The 19,216-nt window shown below is 49.3% G+C and overlaps 4 protein-coding genes and 1 pseudogene across 5 annotated transcripts in view; 4 read left to right on the top strand and 1 right to left on the bottom strand.

The window, feature by feature from the left end:
* Positions 1-19,216, top strand: part of LOC127058910 (aldo-keto reductase family 1 member B1-like) — a 171,845-nt gene that overhangs the window by 23,625 nt on the left and 129,004 nt on the right. The window lies entirely within an intron of this gene.
* Positions 1-19,216, top strand: part of LOC127058892 (estradiol 17 beta-dehydrogenase 5-like) — a 164,544-nt gene that overhangs the window by 62,157 nt on the left and 83,171 nt on the right. The gene's annotated exons all lie outside the window — the stretch shown is intronic.
* Positions 1,959-19,216, top strand: part of LOC127058826 (perilipin-3-like) — a 159,033-nt pseudogene continuing 141,775 nt past the window's right edge.
* On the top strand, positions 1,965-8,123 carry LOC127058825 (perilipin-3-like). The gene is made up of 7 exons (XM_050969102.1): positions 1,965-2,390; positions 4,065-4,260; positions 5,068-5,150; positions 5,522-5,771; positions 6,333-6,520; positions 7,550-7,678; positions 7,773-8,123. The coding sequence occupies exons 1-7, from the start codon at positions 2,331-2,333 to the stop codon at positions 8,121-8,123; spliced, it is 1,257 nt and encodes a 418-aa protein (XP_050825059.1). The 5' UTR covers positions 1,965-2,330.
* LOC127058943 (aldo-keto reductase family 1 member B1-like) overlaps positions 9,964-19,216 on the bottom strand; it is a 172,035-nt gene continuing 162,782 nt past the window's right edge. Inside the window, exon 10 of the mRNA XM_050969470.1 lies at positions 9,964-10,056. Coding sequence (XP_050825427.1) covers positions 10,053-10,056 — 4 coding nt within the window. The 3' untranslated portion in view covers positions 9,964-10,052. The remainder of the gene's footprint in view (positions 10,057-19,216) is intronic.

Genomic DNA, 19,216 nt, shown 5'->3' with positions numbered 1-19,216 from the left:
GCTGAGAGTTGAAGAAGGCTCTAGTCTCAGGAAAGGAAGAGCACATAGGTGGATTCCATCAACACAGCCATGACAAAGTAATAAAAAGGTTCAGGAGGGGCTACACTCCGGGGATCTGCTACAAGGGTAAATGGGAGGTGAGGGGATTGGTACTGGCATAGAGTGAGCCCTCTGAACCCTCAGGGGTCCTGGGTCATAGTGACCCACAGTTATACTTCCATTTCCACCAGACTGGAGGTGGGAGAGCCTTAGGCTGGAGCTCAAATGATTCAAAAAGGGGCATTCTGCTGCCTGGTAATAGAGAGAACCAGCTGAGCACAATTTTGCCAAACTTTGTGTCAGCATCACATCTCCCTGATATCACTTCACTCCCAACATATCTACTGGATTCCTTAGAGGCCATCTGCTGAACTTTTAACTGAGGCATGATCGTAAGATCTGTACGTAAACAGCCCCAATCCATAATGAGCTGCCTGGGAGATTGCATATGGGTGAGTTGCCCTCCTGAGAGGCATGCAGGATGAGGACTGAGCTCAGGAGAAGGATCTGTCACAAGGAAACAGGGTTAGGCAAAGAAATCTGGGTACTGATACACAATGACCAAGGATATGTAAGGATATCGTCCTACAGGGAGCACCATTTGCAGGAAAGTGTCCCCATTCCTTTGGAGGCAACATGGACAGATCAGAGCACATCAGGGACCTCTTTGTGTAGTGGAGAGATTTGCCCTGGGCTAGCTGAATTTCAAAAGGTGCGAGCCTACAAAAAACTTCAGTGTTTAGCTCTGTTGAGACCACAGCTTATCATGCTGACAAATATAATATTGTTTCCTGTACTCCCCCATCTGTCCATCTCCATCAGTTGTCTCTTGTCTTTTACTTTGACTGTTAGCTCCTTGGGGCAGGGACTTCCTTTTGTTTTCTGCTTGTACAGCACCTAGTGCAGTGGGGTCTTGGTCCATGGCAGGGGTTCCCAGGCACTACAATACAAATAATAAAGGATGGAGAATGAAGAGAAAAGATGTTGCTACATGGACGAAGAACAAACTAAAGAACCTCTAGCTCTTTTGTTCTGTCCATGTCTCTCCTGCCCTTTGCTGTCCTACCCAGTTATGCAATAACTAATAAAAAATGACAAGTTATAGCATGAGATGGTTTCTGGTAGCAAGCTATATTTTAGGATGAGTTACAGGCAAAGATTCTCCCTACCCTGCTGCTCATTAGGCAGTAAGATGATGGGAAGGGAAAGTTACTAAGGGACCCAGATTTCTGATTCTCATTTATACTACTTATAATATTACCCTATAGCAAATAAGTTAAAAAATCCACAATAATACACTTGTAGCTTTTAAATTACCCAAAGTGAGTCCATGCAGATTGGCTATCTCACTGCCTGCTTTACGTTAATAAGAAACACTTGCACAGAGTTGTAAGCCCTAACTCCTCAAAGTTATTTAGACTCCTAACTTTGATTGAAAGCAATGGGTATTAAGAGCCTAAATACCTCTGTAGCTCTGGACCAAACTGCTCACAGGAGAGTTCATCTTGAACTACTAAGAAATCAACCAAAGGGGTCAATTGCAATCATATGTGTACAATTATTCACTTTCCCAAGAACCCCTGCATGTTGTCCCACATGCATTCTATCCTCATTGGTCACACCAGAGAGTACTTCTTTCTCATGGGTTTGCTGAACTGTCTGTCTTCAGCTCCTGACCACCTTCTTCCCCAAAGACATCACCACAGGTACGTAAAAGGTGAGAGAGTGGATGTGTGTACTTACTAGAATATCAAGTACAGCTGATGAAGCCAGGTAAATAATTACTGTAGATGAGATGATAGTAAATAAAAACACTTTGATTGTTTTCTTTATGTTTTATTAGTTTCAAATATATAGTAATTTGCATAAAATGCTACTTTTTAAAATGTATGAGTGATGGGGTTTGTAATTCTGGTTTGTGGGTGTTTTTTTTTCCCCCTTCCTTCTCTATTTCTCTCCTGATAGGGGAGAGAAAGGAGGTATCAAGTTGGGGCTTCTTTGCTGTGATCTATAGCTGGTAGCTTTGGCTTTTTTTCTTTTCCTGCCTGGTATGTAAGATAGAACTCCTCTCAAATGTGACTGCTCAGAGATCCTCTGAATCCTGCATCATATGAGATATAACTTACAGACTATTTCTCAGAGAGGTACAAATTAGTAAAACTAGATATTTGTAGGTCTTAAGCTATGATTGATGTGACTGTTGTTAAGCTGCAATGTTAGTCAAATGAGTTTGTGCTCTTGACCGTTAACTGCTCCACCTCTCTTGCCTTTCAGTTCTCGCTGACTCTGCTATGTCTTCTGAGAAGCAAATAAATGATTCTTCCCTAGAGAACCAGGAACAGGAGCAACAGGTAGGTACATGTATTAAGAGGGTGATATACTGACTCTCCCCTATCACTGTCTCAAAGCTATTCTACTAAATGGAAAAAACTTGTAGGGGTGTTTTTAAACTAAGTGTGGGGGTTGGGAAAGCTATCGGGTGCAGAGGAGTACATGATTTGGACAGAGACATCCCCTGGGAAAGGATCTATTAGAAAATCCCCTTCACCTCCTAGTAAGGAGGTGAGGATGGAAGCTGGCAAAGTACAGGTAGGAAGTGAGGCGACTGAGTCCCATTCAACTACATCAAGTTACAAATAGTGAAGTCCAAAGCTGACTGAAAAGAATTAAGGGATCTCAGAAAAGTGTGTGACTAGGCAAGAAAATGACAGATGATGCTGATAAATGCAAGTTAATGCACATTGAGAAAACACAATCCCAACCACACAAAGTGATAGAATCTAAATTAGCCGTTTTCATAAAAGAAACTTCTTGAAGTCAATGTGGATAGTTCTCCAAAAACATCTGCTCAATGTGCAGTAGCCATTTAAAAAGCTAACTATGTTGGGAATCATTAGGAAATGGGTAGGTAATAAGACAGAAAAATATCATGCCCCTATATAAATGTATAATACTACCACACACAGTTCTGGTTGCCCCATATCAAAAGAGGATTATTAGAACTGAAAAAAAGTACAGAGAAAAGGGCACCAAAAATGATTAGGGCTATGGAAGCTGTTCCATATGAGGCAAGATTAAAAAGACTGGGGTGGCTTATCTTAGAAAGGAGATTGCTAAGAGGAGGTCTCTAAAATCACTAATGGTGTAGAGAAAGTGAATAGGGAAGTGTTGTGAAAGAGTAAACATGACCCAAGAACCAGGGGTCACCCAGTGAAACTAATAGGCAGCAGGCTTAAAAGAAAAGGAACTACTTCACACAACACACAGTAAACCTGTGGAACTCATTGCTATGGGATGTTGTGAAGGCCATAAGTATAATAAGCTCATGGGGGAGAGGTCCATTACCGGCTATTAGCCAACATGGCCAGGGGATGCAACCTCATGCTCTGGGTGTCTCTAGCCTGGCTGCCAGAAACTGGGAGTAAACACTAGGGGATGGATCACTTGATTCCCTCCTGAAGCATCTGGCATTGGCCATGACTGGAAGACCATATACTGGGCTAGATTTGGCCATACTGGATCAAACCAATGGTCTTTCCTGTGTCCTAGCAATTCTTCATAGTCTGGAGTCGAGTGACTCCAGAGCTGAATATTCGTGGCGACTGTTTCCCATCATATGAAGGAGACAGTGTGATTGGCTTTCTTCAGCACTAATGAAACTTTCTTAAAACATGCCAAGCTTGACCTAGCTGAAAGCTACTCTGGGAACTGATCTCTAAACCTGAATAAACCTTCCAGATAACTAATAACTCTTCAGTTGCAATAATAGGTCTCCTCTCAAAGAGCAAGTGTGTCTTACTCACATCGAGCTTTCAGCTAGTTAATACAACATCCCATAGTAATTAGAGGACCATTTGACTCTGTAACCCTTCAGACTGTTGAGAACTTGAGAGCCTTTGAATTAGTGTGGGAGGAAAGGTTCATGACTAGGAAATACCTGCAAGGTGCTAACTGACTTTCCTGCCTCTGTAGGCTTTCCAGGATAATGGCTCTTTCACAAATTTCTCTCACTTTCTTGCCTGCAGAATCTCTTGAGGCGGGTGGCCAGTCTGCCCTTGGTCAGCTCTGCCTATGACATGGCTGTAACTGCCTACACCTCCACCAAGGAGAGCCACCCCTACCTAAAGTCCTTGTGTGATGTGGCAGAGAAAGGAGTGAAGACCATTAGTGAGGCTGCAGCCAGCAGGGCACAGCCAATTCTGACTTCATTTGAACCACAGAGTGAGTAAGCTGGGCTTGCAGGTGGTTTTATGAATGAACGTAAGTGTCTCCATCCCAAGCACAGACAGAGTGCAATGGCTCACAGTCCCATGTCTCGTTTCTTTTTGATGGCCTGTATCTTGCACTTTTCCTTACTCCTTGATAGAACTACAGTCCAGAGACCCTACCTTGCTGAGCACCTATCTTTTTTCATTTAAGGTTTCTGCACATTTTGAGACTTGGTCATTTTCTCACAGGCAGAGAAGTCCTTGCCAAATAACTTCAGTGACTGCAAGACTGTCCTCAGTCTCTGGTGCACAGACAACTTGACTAATCCAATCCATAGATTGATTACTTTATGTGGGTAATCATCTTGAGTGCGACACCTGTTAGTTCTAAAAGGCTATTGGAATTTAAGGAATCAGGTGTGACTCCTGGTGCTTATGCTTAGATTTAAGGGGCTCATTTTTTTCCAGAAGTGCTGAATTCCTGAAAGTCGGGTCCCTCTAAATATCAAGGTTCATGCAGGGGTGGATTTAGTTGCTAGAAAGGACTGCTGTGGCACAGGCCATAAAAATAATGCAGGGCTTCCCTGAAATAAAGGCCAATAGCTAAGGCTGAACTAAAGCATATGTCTTAGGAAGAAAATCCAATCTTGACTTAAATTCCCAGGGATGGGGTCTCCATCATAATCCTACATACGTTTTCTCCAGTAGCTTACTACCCTTGGAGAAGATCTGTCTGAATTTGTCAAATAGCAGTGACCTTACCCTTTAGTTGATCAAATTGAGTTTGACTTGTAGGGGACTAAACTTCCTTTCTCTGTAGTTGCAGCAGCAAATGAATATGCTGTTAAGGGACTAGGCACACTGGAAGAAAAGCTGCCAAGCCTTCAAATTACAGCAGATAAGGTAAACTTATTTTCCTTTTCTCTAGAGAAGGTTGTAGTCACAAACCCAGTGGGTAAGAACTGGACCAGTCCAGAGCTCTGGAGGCAGCCTCATGAACAGGCTCTGGTTCAGGAAAGTGGTTGAGTCATGTAAAGGAGCTACTCAGGCAACAAATCTCCTATTTTTACCTCATTCTACATAGGAATGGAGGGTGGCTAAAGCTTAGTAAATAGTACTCCACTAGATGGTGGTATCGTGGTTCTTCTTTAGGAACGCTATGTAAAATTTGAGGAAGGGGAGGGAGGGAGACATCTGGATCTAAAGCAGAGAATTGTATAAACAATACATGAAGAAGAATAATTACCAAATGTCTTCTGCTGTCGCCTCTGTAGGCTGCTTCAGACACCAAGGAGCTGGTGCCATCCAAAGTGGAAGCTGGCTGCAGATTCTCCAGCTTAGTAGATGTGACCAGAGATGCTGTGCAAGAGAGTGTGGAGTCCACCAAGTCAGTTATGACTCACAGTGTGAACACAGTCATGGGCTCAAGAATGGGCCAGATGGCTGTGAGTGGTGTGGAAGCAGTGCTGGAGAAATCAGAGGAGCTGATAGATCAATATCTCCCCATAACAGATGAGGAACTAGGTCAGAACTGAGATGCTGGTTCCTTTCATTAGAGGTCTTGGCCTTCTTGAAAATAAAAGAACCCTCTTCACCTTATGACCATGCAAAGCTGGAGCCAAATATTATGCTCCACCTGTCTTGCATTCGCTCACCTGGTCCTTCGTTTAGACATCTGCTTTTCCTGTACCATCAAAGGTAGCTGAACAGTGCTGCACAGTTCGCAGGCTACTGGAAAGTAGATGAAGATGGTTAGAATGTCACTTGTATCCTGAGGCTTATCTAGCCAGACAATGAGATGTATTGGGCTCTTGGGGTAGAGAGTGATGAAGGGGAATGAGTTAAAGGTGTTTGGATACTTCTAACTCTTCTTAGTGCAGCTATCAAATGTGTCTGAAAAGGCAATTTCCACATAAGAATAGCTATGGTTACTATTGCTTGTGACACATCTAGCAACTTCCTGACATAATGAATCCAACAAAATAGTGAAAGGAGCTATAGTCTAGCAGGATGGCAAAAGGGAGGATGGCATAATGTGTAGTGTTTTGTTTTTGTTTTTTGTCAAACCTCATTTATTTCCTTCAGCTGAACTTGCAACATCTATAGAGGAGGATGGAGTGGCTCCTCTCCAGCCTCAAAGTTACTTTGTGCACTTAGGCTCCCTGTCAAGCAAACTCCGCCACCGTGCCTACCAGCATTCTCTAGCCAAGATTAAAAATACCAGGCAGAGTATCCAAGAGACTCTCTCCCAGCTTCATCAATCCATTGATCTGGTAGGCACTTTCTCTGCAGCATTCTATTCTGGAGCTGATTTGGGCTGAACAGACTAAGACCAAAGTGTCTTCTCTACAGGTGTCTAGGCTCTCCTGTTCTCCCTGACTACCCAGGTTCCACTGGAAATAGCTGCTTCCTAAGCTAGTCTCTAACTTGGGTCTAGGCCAGGCCAGGCAAACTTTTTGGCCTGAGGGCCACATTGGGTTTCTGAAATTTGTATGGAGGGCCAGTTAGGGGAGGCTATGCCTCCCCAAACAGCAAGGTGTGACCAGGACCCCTTCTCCCTCACTGCCACTGAGAACCTCTGCCCCCTGCTTCCCCATCCAACCCCCTCTCATTCCTGACTGCACCTCAGAACCCCTGCCCCCATTCAATCCCTGTTCCCCACCCTGACGCTATCCCCACTCCTGACTCCCACCCTGAACTCCCCTGGCCTCTATCCATCCACACCCTTCCTGCCCCCTTACCATGATGCCTAGAGCACCAGGACAGCCAGCCATGCCACTGTGCAGCCCAGAGCACCAGCTCAGACTGTGGCTTTGCAGCTGTGCTGCCCAGCAAGAGCTCACAGCCCAGAGCATTGCACTGGTGGCTGAGGCAGCTGAGGAGTGGCTGGGGGCTAGCTTCCCAGGTCAGGAGCTCAGGGTCCCAGCAGGAGGGTCCCATAGGCTGAATGTGGGCCATAGTTTTCCCACCTCTGGTCTAGGCAAGCAGTCAACTCCAACTGCCAAAATACCTTGATTCCATCAAACTTCACAAGCTAAGCAACACCTGGCCAAATCAGTCTCTGAAAGGGAGATCTCTGAAGAAAGGTGTTGCAAGTGAGTGACTCAGTGCAGGGGGAGGGGAAGGTAATTTCCTCTTGGCTATGGAGCACTGTCTGTGCATGTCTTTGGCATATTTATAGTCCAGTCATCACTGGTATGGAGGAAGCCCCAGCATCTCATAGATAATCAAAAATGCTTGTGATGTATAAAAGGTGCTACAGAAGTGTTGTGGTAAGACTCCTTTTCTCCTTGCTCCTCCAGATTGAATACATGAAGCAAGGAGTGGATCAGAAGCTTCAAGATGGCCACGAGAAGCTCTACCAAATGTGGCTGGACTGGAGCAAGAGGCAGACAGAAGGGAGTGAGGACACAGACTTGGTACAAGCTGAGGTATCTAATTAGCCAGGATCCAGCTTTGGGCTGTGGCATTTCTGCCTATTTCAAGAGTTGTCTTCTACCTCACTAGTAACTTGTTTCCTTTCAGCAACTGGAGTCTCATGCTCTGACAATGTTTCAGAGCATTATACAGCAGCTGCAGGCAACCTGCCTGACCCTAATGTCAAGCATCCAAGGCTTCCCCTCCAACATCCAGGATAAGGTGCAGCAGGTTCGCCACAGCACAAAAGAGCTCCAGGCATCTTTCTCCACAGTCCACTCCTTCCAAGACCTCTCCAGCAGAATCCTGACCCAGAGCCGCAAACAGATCACCAAAGCCCAGGGCTACATGGATGAGCTGCTAGAGTACATAGTGCACAACACTCCTCTGTCCTGGCTAGTGGGACCCTTCATGCTGTCTGGTAAAATTCCAGAAGAAGCCATGGAACCATCAGAATGAGGGTGCGGAAGATTAACTGGCCTCCATAATCGGCTCTGTCAAACTTACTGCAACTCACTTGTAAAGGACCGAATTTTCCTTTACACTTTTATAGTGATTAACAAATAAGGTCTGAAAGCTTAAACCTTTGTGCAGCCACCTCCTGCCATTAGATTGAATTGCTTATTCTTGTAGGGAAATGAAGCTGCTTGCAGCTCCTGGCTCAAACGTTCTTCACCACAATCCTAGAGAGGCACTTTCTCCCCAGATAGTATAGGGTAGAACTCAATCTCACATCTTGCATGGGCTGCATGCTACCTGGGGCTGAGCTAAGATAAAAACAATGATTGCTATTTAGGAAGCAAAATCAATGTCGTCACCAGCAGTATCTCTTTAAAATGAGGGTGAAATATGAATGTAAAACAATACATGAACTGCATACTGCACTCCAGGAACTCAACAACCTACATCTAGAATACTCTCCACAATCTTCAAGTAGTGGCTGAGAACTAGATTACCTCACCTGTGGCAAAAAAAAAACAGCTTTCACCAGAAGTAGACTTCTCCAACTTGGAGAAGTTCTTGCTAGACCTCTAAGACTTCCTCCTTAAAGCAGTGAGAAATGGTACTAAATACACCTTCAGCTCTAGGTGTCTCATGTGGCTTCCTGAACAAGTCCATTGACATACACATGCACTAGAAAGGCCATGGGGTGGGGGGGTATATACACACACTGTTGTTCAGATGACTGTAACCAGCGTACTGGTGACTACCTTTACACTTGTTTTGGTAACTGGCTCACTCATATTCCCTTGTCACTTCTCCTCAAATTGCTGTAGTAGAGAACTTTTGTCTCTTGTAAAATAAAAGTATATTGCATACAAACCTGTCTCCTAGCTTGTTCTTGATTTGCTTTAACACTAGAAAGGCTAAAAGTTATCTCCTGTAACACAGAAATGCATTCCAGGAAGTCCAATAGCTGTAGGTGAATGAGCATCTCTTTTTAAAAATTTCCAGTGCTGGAGAACCAGCAACTACTCTTGGCAACCTGATACCATTAAGAAAAGGTGGTAGACCATACCAACAGCCACCTATCCTTCCTTTACTCACATCTTTCATCAGGATCTTAAGGAAAATGGTGTCTCCACATAGCATTCCAGAATTATTTTAATTTAGTTGGGACCAGTAAAGATCCTCATCCCTGGGGCTTGAGGGTTCTAAACTTCTTTGGAGGGTTAGATAAACATTATTTCCCTCTAACGTCCATATCAAGTGTCAGACCAGAGGGTGCCTTTAGCCTCAACATCAAATATAGCTAACTTGAAAATCTCCAAACAGTACGTAGCACTGCAGGAAGAGCTTCTGGTTTCATAAAACAGGGCTTAAAATAAATTCAAAGCATGTGTGGCTCTACTACCTTGCATGAAATGTATAACAGTATACATGCTGGTTAATAATCTTGTGGACAAACTTCTAGCTTGTATAATGAGTCCTGCATCTATTTACTATTCTTTGAATTAATGTTCTTACTCCTGTCCACTCCGTATTGCCTGCTACTGGTCTAAAGATCTCCCAAAGCATGAGTCCCACTATGTCTGCTGCTTTTGGGAACTTCAGTATGAATAGTAGACCATGCACTAACTAAAACAGCTTTTTAATTGCAGCTGTGATATAAAGTTATGAATCATGTCATCTTCCCAATCTTTTTCCAATAAAGGTTACAGGATCTAGAATATCCAGGGGTCATGTTGTAATTGTGTGCTACTGCAACATAACCATTTTGCCTCTCCGGCCAGTGCTTTCTGTTCACATGGAATGAAATGCAATTGCTGATACTTGTGCAGGTGGTGGTCTAGAAAATGCAAAGTTATCTTACAAAATACAAAGAGCCTCTTCTACAGGTCACTATTTTTTCTCCTTTTACAGATAAGGAAATTGCAGTGCAGAAAGTCACCTGGTAAAGGTAACACAAAGTGTGTTAGAGCCAAGCAGCCTACCTCCTAGTCCTGTACAGTAATGCCTCACTTAACGTGGTCCCAGTTAACATTGTTTTGTTGTGGTGCTGTTAGGGAACAAGCATGTTTAAAGCTGTGCAATGCTCCCTTACAATATCATTTGGCAGCTGCCTGTTTCGTCCACTGCTTGCAGGATTCTCTGGAAGAGCAGCCCCTCCTTGTGGGGATTAGAACCAAGCGGGGCCAGCATCCCCCATCAGCTCCCCTAAATTCCCTGTAAGGTATGTGGCTCAGCAGCAGTTCAGCTGTCCCTCCCCACCCTACCATGCTGTTTCTGCTCTGCCTTGAAGCTGCTACCAGGAGCTTCCTGCTTGTGGGGGAGAGGGTGCTGATATCACAATGTCCCCCTGCTCCATACCCCCACTCCACAAAGCAGAGGAGGGGGACAGAAAGGAGGGCACTTGCTGGAAGCTGTTGCTTCCTTTCTGAATTGGCTGATCTGCTTAAAAAGGCAACGTACTTCAAGTATGCTAACCCTACTTCAAGGGGCAACGCACGTCTCTCTCTCTCTCTCTCTCTCTCTCTCTCATGCACCTACTCCTCTGCACTTTCGAAAGTCAGCAGCGGTGTATGTGCTGTCAGGAGGAGGGAGTGGTGCACTCCCACTGGATAGCATGGGCTCATCATATTCGGTTTTTGCAGTGAAGTGTTTGCAGCTACTGCCCGGCATCTATTGTGTTTCCTCCCTCCTGCCTTGTAGAGTGTGAGGTTACATTAATAAGTATGTATTAACCCTTGAGGGCTCAGCTGTGTGCTAGTCCATCATTTAGCAGCAAGGCATTCCCTAGGAAATATCCCACCCTCTGACTTCACCACCTCAACCAAGCTTCACAGTCATTCATTGCTGTGTACAATATTAAACTGTTTAAAACTTAGACTGTATATGTATATAAATGTCTTTTGTCTGGGAAAAAAAATTCCATGGAACCTAACCCCCTACTCCCATTTACATTAATTCTTAGGGGGAAATTGGATTCACTTAACATTTTGCATAAAGTTGCATTCTTCTTCGAGTGATTGCTCACATCCATTCCAGTTAGGTGTGCGCGCTGTGCGTGCACGTTCGTCGGAAACTTTTTACCCTAGCAACTCCAGTGGGCCGGCAGGTCGCCCCCTGGAGTGGCGCCGCCATGGCGCCCAATATATATCCCTGCCGGCCCACCCGCTCCTCAGTTCCTTCTTACCGCCGTGTCGGTCGTTGGAACTGTGGAGTGCGGCATAGCTGTCCTCCACGTCCCTAGCTCTCCTTGTTCTCTATCGTTATCTCTAGCACTATTGTAGTTGTTAATTAGATTGTTAAGTGTAGATAGTAGTAGTTAAGTAGTTTGTAAATAGTTCTTCGCCGGGGGCTTAGCCCTTCCCAGCACCCGGCACCGGGCTCATGCCTGGTTCGCCGGGCTTCAAGCAGTGTGCGGCCTGCAAGAAGCCCATGCCTACCAGCGATCCCCACGACGCGTGCCTGAAGTGCCTGGGGGAATCGCACAGATCCGACAAGTGCCGCATCTGCAAGGCTTTTAAGCCAAGGACAAAGAAGGAGAGGGATCAAAGGCTCCGGACTCTCCTTATGGAGGCGGCACTTGACCCGGCGGCTTCGCAGGCCGTGATCTCGGCGCCGGCACCGGATCGCACCGGCACCGAGAAGACTCCCTGGCACCGACCTTCTCCGGCACCGGGGACAGAGCCTAGGCCGTCGAAGTCTATTACTCCGGCCAGGCAGACCCGACTGGAGCGCCCGGCCACAACATCGGCCGCGGCGCCGCCGGCACCGTCGACTCCGGGCCCGGCGGGTCCGTCGAGTCCGGTGCCGCCAAGCTCCCCCATGACATCTGGGGTTGAGATAGTGGTGCCATCCACACCAGAGACCTTCGCCTCGGCACGGGACCTCATAGCCATGACTGAGCCCACTCAGCTGCCACCCCCGGTACCTCCGGTGCGGGTCGTGTCCAGAGGCAAGCCTATGATGTCGGCACCGTCTCGGGACTCACGTTCTCGATCCAGGTCCCGACGCCACGGTCGCTCCAGATCCCGCCGCCGCTCGCAGTCCCGGCACCGCTCCCCTCAGCGGTACCGGTCGCACTCGCGGCGCCGGTCGACATCAAGACGATCGCGGTCGGTCTCCAGCCGCCGATACCGGCACCGCGATTCCAGGAGCCGATCCAGACATCATTCGCCGCACCGGTCGACCTCCCGGCACCGAGCTGGTGGCAGGTCCCGGTCCCGGTCGACCTCCCGGCACCGAGCTGGTGGCAGGTCCCGATCCCGGCACCGAAGCGGCGCCCGGTACCGGTCCAGATCCCGGCACCGTGACAGAACCCGGTCCCGGTCCCGGTCCCGGCACCGATATGACTCCCGGCACCGGTCCCCGGCACCAAGAAGAGCGTCCGTGCCGGCCCGCGCAGACCCTTGCCATCCAGGGTCCGCCCCGCCATGGCCCTCTAGACAGCCGTCCGTATCTTTGCTAACGGACAGTGGGTATGCGCTGGGCACCGACCGGCAGGCGGCGCTGTTCAGCGATCCGCCACAGCAGGACCAAGGCCCGCAACAATGGGGATTCTGGACACCCTGGGCATATCATCAGGCCCAGGGCCCCCAACAGCTCCCTGCTAGGCCGGCGACTGCGGAGCGCAGGGCACCTGAAGCCTCGTTGTCTCGCCCCCCTCCCTCCCCGGATGGGGAGGAAGGGTCCAAGCATCAAGACTCCGCTTTGGCTCCTGAGGTAGAGGCGAGGGCCGAAGGAGACCCGCCGTTAGACACTCTCTTGCCGGGGGTCTCCTCATCCTCCTCCCCGGATGAAGCGGTGGCTGGGACCTCCTCCAACAGCCCCCCCCCGCTGGACCTCAGGGCGCACCAGGACCTCCTCAGGCGAGTAGCTCAAAATCTGAGTCTGCAAGCCGAGGAGGTCTCGGAGATAGAGGATCCAATTGTGACCATCCTCTCGGCAGACGCTCCCACCAGAGTCGCCCTGCCGTTCGTACGAACCATCCAGGCCAACGCCAACACCATCTGGCAGTCTCCGGCCTCCATTCCTCCCACTGCGAAGGGCGTCGAGAGGAAGTACATGGCTCCTTCTAAGGGCTACGAGTACCTCCACGTGCACCCGACTCCGTGTTCCCTGGTGGTCCAATCGGTAAACAATAAAGAGCGTCACGGCCAGGAGGCTCCAGCCCCCAAATCCAGGGAGGCCAGGCGGATGGACCTCCTCGGCCGTAAGGTGTACTCGGCTGGGGCGCTGCAGCTCAGGGTCTCCAACCAGCAGGCCCTGCTGAGCAGATACGCCTTCAACTCCTGGGTGGCAGCAGATAAATTCAAGGAGCTGCTGCCACAAGATGCTCGCCAAGAGTTTACGGCCATCTTGGAGGAAGGCAAGAAGGTCGCACGCACGTCCTTGCAAGCCTCTTTGGACGCTGCGGACTCGGCTGCCCGTACCCTCGCGTCGGGGGTAACAATGCGTCGCCTCTCCTGGCTGCAGGTTTCTGGCCTTCCGCCGGAGCTCCAGCACACTATACAGGACCTTCCTTTCGAAGGCCAAGGCTTATTCTCGGACAAGACAGACCCCAGACTCAAGAGTCTGAAAGACAACCGAGTTATCATGCGGTCACTCGGGATGCACACACCAGTGACGCAACGCAGACCCTTCCGGCCGCAGCAACAACAACAACAGCGCAGGCCGTATTCCCAGTTCCGCCAGCGGCAGGACCTTAACAGGCGCCGCGGCAGGAACGGAAGGCGCAGGCACTCGGGGAACCAAGGGGGGCAGAACCAAGGCTCCTCTAAGCCCCCGCCTGGACCTAAGCCTTCATTTTGAAGGTGCGCCCGAGGGCGCAGTAACAGTTTCCCCAATGGATCCTTCCCCCCCGTTTTCCAACCGCCTTTCGTTTTTCCTCCCAGCGTGGTCCCTAATAACATCAGACTGCTGGGTCTTACGCACAGTGCAGTCGGGATACCGCCTGCAGTTTGTTTCATTTCCTCCTCCCCGCCCCCCTTCCTCGTCCCTCTTCAGGGACCCCTCTCACGAGCAATTCCTTCGGCAGGAGGTGCAGACGCTCCTCGGCAAAGGAGCTATAGAGGCGGTGCCGGAGAACGAAAAAGGCAAGGGGTTTTATTCCCGCTACTTCCTGATCCCCCAAGGCCAAGGGGGGCCTCAGGCCTATCCTCGACCTGCGAGAGCTCAACAAGTACCTGGTGAAGTTGAAGTTCCGCATGGTATCCTTGGGGACCATTATCCCATCCCTGGATCCGGGAGACTGGTACGCCGCCCTCGACATGCAGGACGCGTATTTTCACATTGCCATCTGGCCACGTCACAGACGTTTCCTTCGCTTCGTTGTGGGGTCTCTTCATTATCAATTTGCAGTCCTCCCATTTGGCTTGTCCACGGCCCCGAGGGTGTTTACGAAATGCATGGCAGTTGTGGTGGCGCAGCTTCGGCGCAGTCGTATCCACTTGTTTCCGTATCTGGACTATTGGTTGATTCGGGGCACGTCGGAACAACAAGTCTGCAGCCATGTCCGCGTGATCACCGACATGTTCGCCACTCTGGGCCTCTTGGTAAACACAGACAAGTCCACCCTGGTTCCCACACAAAGGGTGGAATTCATCGGGGCCGTCCTGGACGCCACTGTAGGCAGGGCCTTGCTGCCATTGCAGCGGTTCCAGGCCTTGTCGGCGATCGTGCAACGGCTGCGGACAGCCCCCTTAACGTCAGTGAGGACATGTCTAACCCTGTTAGGCCACATGGCGGCTTGTACTTTTGTGACCGATTACGCTCGGCTCCGCAGGAGGCCTCTCCAGTTGTGGCTCATCAGTCATTACAGGCCGACAAGACAGCCGCTAGATATGTTAATCACAATCCCCCAGAGGGTCTTAGATTCTCTCGGCTGGTGGCTAGACCAGGCAGTGTTATGTGCGGGTCTCCCCTTCCACCCATCTCAGCCCTTGGTGTCCCTAACAACGGATGCCTCAGATCTCGGCTGGGGGGCCCACCTAGGGACCCTGAGGACGCAGGGCCTGTGGTCCCAGGAGGAGGTGGGGCTACACATCAACATGCGGGAGTTGAGAGCGGTCCGTCTTGCTTGTCAAACGTTCTGTCATCAGCTTCAGGGTCGCTGTGTCGCGGTGTTCACCGACAACACGACGACCATGTATTATATCAACAAGCAGGGCGGCACCAGATCCTCCTCCCTGTGCCACGAGGCGATACGACTCTGGGACTTTTGTGTAGCCCACTCCATTCACCTCATGGCTTCCTTCCTCCCCGGAGTACGGAACACGCTGGCGGATCGATTGAGCAGATCCTTCCTGTCCCACGAGTGGTCCCTTCGCCCAGACGTCGCCCTCTCCATCTTCCGGAGGTGGGGTTATCCCCGTGTGGACCTCTTCGCGTCCAAGGGAAACAGGAAGTGCCAAGCGTTCTGCTCCTTTCAGGGCAGGGAGCCCGGGTCGATAGCGGATGCCTTCCTCATCCAGTGGTCGACCCACCTGTACTATGCGTTTCCCCCATTCCCTTTGGTCCACAGGGTCCTTCTGAAGGTGTGCAGGGACAGGGCTCACGTGATCATGGTAGCCCCGGCATGGCCCAGACAGCACTGGTACTCCATGCTGCTGGACCTGACCATAGCCGACCCAGTTCCCCTGCCCCTTCATCCGGACCTGATTACCCAGGAGCACGGGACCCTCTGTCACCCTGACCTGCAGTCACTGCACCTAGCGGCGTGGCTCCTGCGTGGCTGACTGGCTCTGAGCTGCGCTGTTCCACGCCGGTGAGGGAGGTGCTCTTGGGCAGCAGGAAGCCGTCCACAAGAGCGACATATTTGGCCAAATGGAAGCGCTTCTCCTGTTGGTGCGTGGAGAGAAATCTCCGCCCTATTGGAGTTTCGGTAGCCGACATCTTAGACTACATTTGGTCCCTCAAAGGGCAAGGTCTGGCCATATCGTCGTTGCGAGTCCACCTAGCAGCTATCTCCACCTTTCACCCGGGTGCGGATGGTCGCTCTGTTTTTTCTCACCCGACGGTGTCTAGATTCCTTAAGGGGCTGGAACGTTTATACCCTAACGTCCGTCCCCCTGCTCCAACCTGGGATCTTAACCTGGTGTTGTCCCGGCTCATGGGGCCCCCCTTTGAGCCGTTAGCTACTTGCTCCCTGCTTTACCTCTCTTGGAAGACGGCCTTTCTAGTAGCTATCACCTCAGCTAGACGGGTGTCGGAACTCCGGGCTCTTGTGGTAGACCCCCCATATACGGTCTTCCACAAGAACAAGGTGCAGCTGAGACCACACCCTGCTTTTCTCCCCAAGGTGGTCTCAGCCTTCCACGTCAACCAAGAGATATTCCTCCCGGTTTTTTTCCCGAAACCTCACTCCTCAGGCAGGGAGCAGCAGCTCCACTCGCTTGATGTCCGTAGGGCTCTCGCGTTCTACGTGGAGAGGACCAAGCCCTTCCGCAAATCCCCCCAGCTTTTCGTGGCAGTAGCGGACCGCATGAAAGGGCTTCCTATCTCCTCCCAGAGGTTGTCCTCTTGGGTAACGTCCTGCATCAGGACCTGCTATGACTTGGCCCATGTCCCTACGGGCCGTGTGACTGCGCATTCTACCAGGGCGCAGGCGTCGTCGCTGGCTTTCCTCGCCCGTGTGCCCATCCAGGAAATCTGTCGGGCAGCGACCTGGTCATCGGTCCACACCTTTGCTTCCCACTACGCCCTGGTCCAGCAGTCAAGAGAGGATGCGGCCTTCGGATCTGCAGTGCTCCATGCCGCGACTTCTCGCTCCGACCCCACCGCCTAGGTATGGCTTGGGATTCACCTAACTGGAATGGATGTGAGCAATCACTCGAAGAAGAAAAGACGGTTACTCACCTTTGTAACTGTTGTTCTTCGAGATGTGTTGCTCACATCCATTCCACACCCGCCCTCCTTCTCCACTGTCGGAGTAGCCGGCAAGAAGGAACTGAGGAGCGGGTGGGCCGGCAGGGATATATATTGGGCGCCATGGCGGCGCCACTCCAGGGGGCGACCTGCCGGCCCAGTGGAGTTGCTAGGGTAAAAAGTTTCCGACGAACGTGCACGCGCGGCGCGCACACCTAACTGGAATGGATGTGAGCAACACATCTCGAAGAACAACAGTTACAAAGGTGAGTAACCGTCTTTTTTTCAGGACTATATCTCCAATGCTAAGTGAGGAGTTACTGTATTCTAATCACACACTCATCAACTTTGTCTTCTTACTATACTGTCAGGGGACCCAGGGCACCATTCAAGCTTCAATTATCAGTTTGAGTTCAGTAGCAAGGAATTTTGACTAATAAAGTTAATAGTAGCACCTCACCAGTTGTGGAGGCTGTAGACCTCTAGGAAAGCACAAGCTGCACTAAATAACAGGACTCAGTAAAGGGGAAGGAATATTCTTGAGGTGGTTTCCTGTTTAGCTTCCATAACCTTCCCCCCACTCCCACCTCAACAAACACAGACCCTGTTTATCCACTCTTGCTCAGTGTCTATTTCTGATTCAGCTCACAGTTCAAAACAGCTGTTCTCCTCCATCAGACTATGGCCTGACTGGGAGAGGGTTACAAAGTGAGAAGATTAAAACAAACACAGCTAGCTCATCAGGAAATGCAGGAAACTACTTCAACAGTGGCTATTTCTTTAAGCTTAAGCAGTCCCATGTTCCCTAACAATAGATGCACTTAGAACACATTTTGTATAAAGTGCAGCACTATTGTACGGGAAGCTGTATTATCTTAAAATACTACTCATTCTGTCTTCAGCCACAGCCTCTGGGGATTCAGCAGTAGCACTAGTGTAGCAGCACATGTCTTAGCTTGGGGGGAGATTCATTCCATTAGATGCCATGTAACTAGGGCCCTACCAAATTCATGGGCCATTTTGGTCAATTTCAGTTGCAGGATTTAAAAAATCATAAATTTCATGATTTCAGCTATTTAAATCTGAAATGTCACAGTGGTGTAATTGTAGGAGTCCTGCCCGAAAAAGGAGTGTTGGGGAGGGTGGCGGGGGGGGGGCAGTTGCAATACTGCTACCTTTATTTCTGCACTGCTGGTGGCAGGGGCTCTGCCTTCAGAGCTGGGCACCTGGAGAGCAGCAGCTGTTGGCCGGGAGCCCAGCTCTGAAGGCGGAACCCCTGCCACCAGCAGCAGCACAAAAGTAAGGATAGCCTGGTATGGTATTGCCACCCTTACTTCTGTGCTGCTCCCTGCAGAGCTGGGCCCTCAGTCAGTAGCCGCTGCTCTCTGGCCGCCCAGCTATGCAGGCAGCAGCGCAGAAGTAAGGGTGGCAATACCACAACCCCCTTAAAATAATCTTGTGACACCACCCCCACCACCCCCCGCAACTCTCTTTCTGGTCAGTACCCACAATTTGAGAAACACAGGTCTCCCCCCTGGAATCTGTATGATATAGCATAAAAGCAAACAAAAGACCAGATTTCACGGACTGTGACATGTCGTGGCCCTGAATTTGGTAGGGCCCTAGGTATAAATGCACAGTCAGATAGATTTTAAGCTGTTTAGGTCAGACTAACTGTTCTGCTCCCTTGCATTAAATCAAGTAATAGCAACAAAGAATCTACATCCACTTATCTCATGAAGGCTTCTTAAAACTAAATGAGCTGTTTTATGCCTATGTATTTAGGTGTCAACGTATCTTCTTAGATTAAATTAGGTTTTAATGCTGGACTGGATGTCTTAATGCTAGTGGACTAGATTCTGCTACTATAATACGAAATGAGTCCAAATGCCATAAGCATTCTGTTAATATGGCTACAAAAATATTGTTTAGTTTAATTGCTAGAAACTTGTTCACAAGAACTGTAGGTCAAGGATTATTAAAACTTGTTCATCTGTCTCATTACTAACAGCCTGTGGAATAAATTTTACTAATGGTGAAAACATGCATTTATATTGCAAAAACAAAATCTCACACAGCTAAAGGACTACAGTAGTAATAGTAGACATAAGGGCAGCAAATTGGACTGTCTTCAGACTTTGTTCTTCAAGCTTCTTGTAGAATCTCCCCTGCTAGCAGACAGTACATAATACATTTACACTAGTGATTAAATGATGCCATAATTGTATCGTGCACGTGAA

The sequence above is a fragment of the Gopherus flavomarginatus genome, chromosome 1, assembly GCF_025201925.1.
Source record: "Gopherus flavomarginatus isolate rGopFla2 chromosome 1, rGopFla2.mat.asm, whole genome shotgun sequence".
Lineage (NCBI taxonomy): Eukaryota > Metazoa > Chordata > Testudines > Testudinidae > Gopherus > Gopherus flavomarginatus.
Note: the sequence above shows the minus strand (reverse complement) of the source record. Positions and strands in the feature narration are given on the sequence as shown.

Coding starts and splice junctions, on each gene's coding strand:
- LOC127058825 (XM_050969102.1), top strand. CDS start 2,331: ATGTCTTCTGAGAAGCAAATAAATGATTCTTCCCTAGAGAACCAGGAA. Junction 4,261..5,067: donor GACTTCATTTGAACCACAGA/GTGAGTAAGCTG, acceptor CTTTCTCTGTAG/TTGCAGCAGCAAATGAATAT. Junction 5,772..6,332: donor CATAACAGATGAGGAACTAG/GTCAGAACTGAG, acceptor TATTTCCTTCAG/CTGAACTTGCAACATCTATA.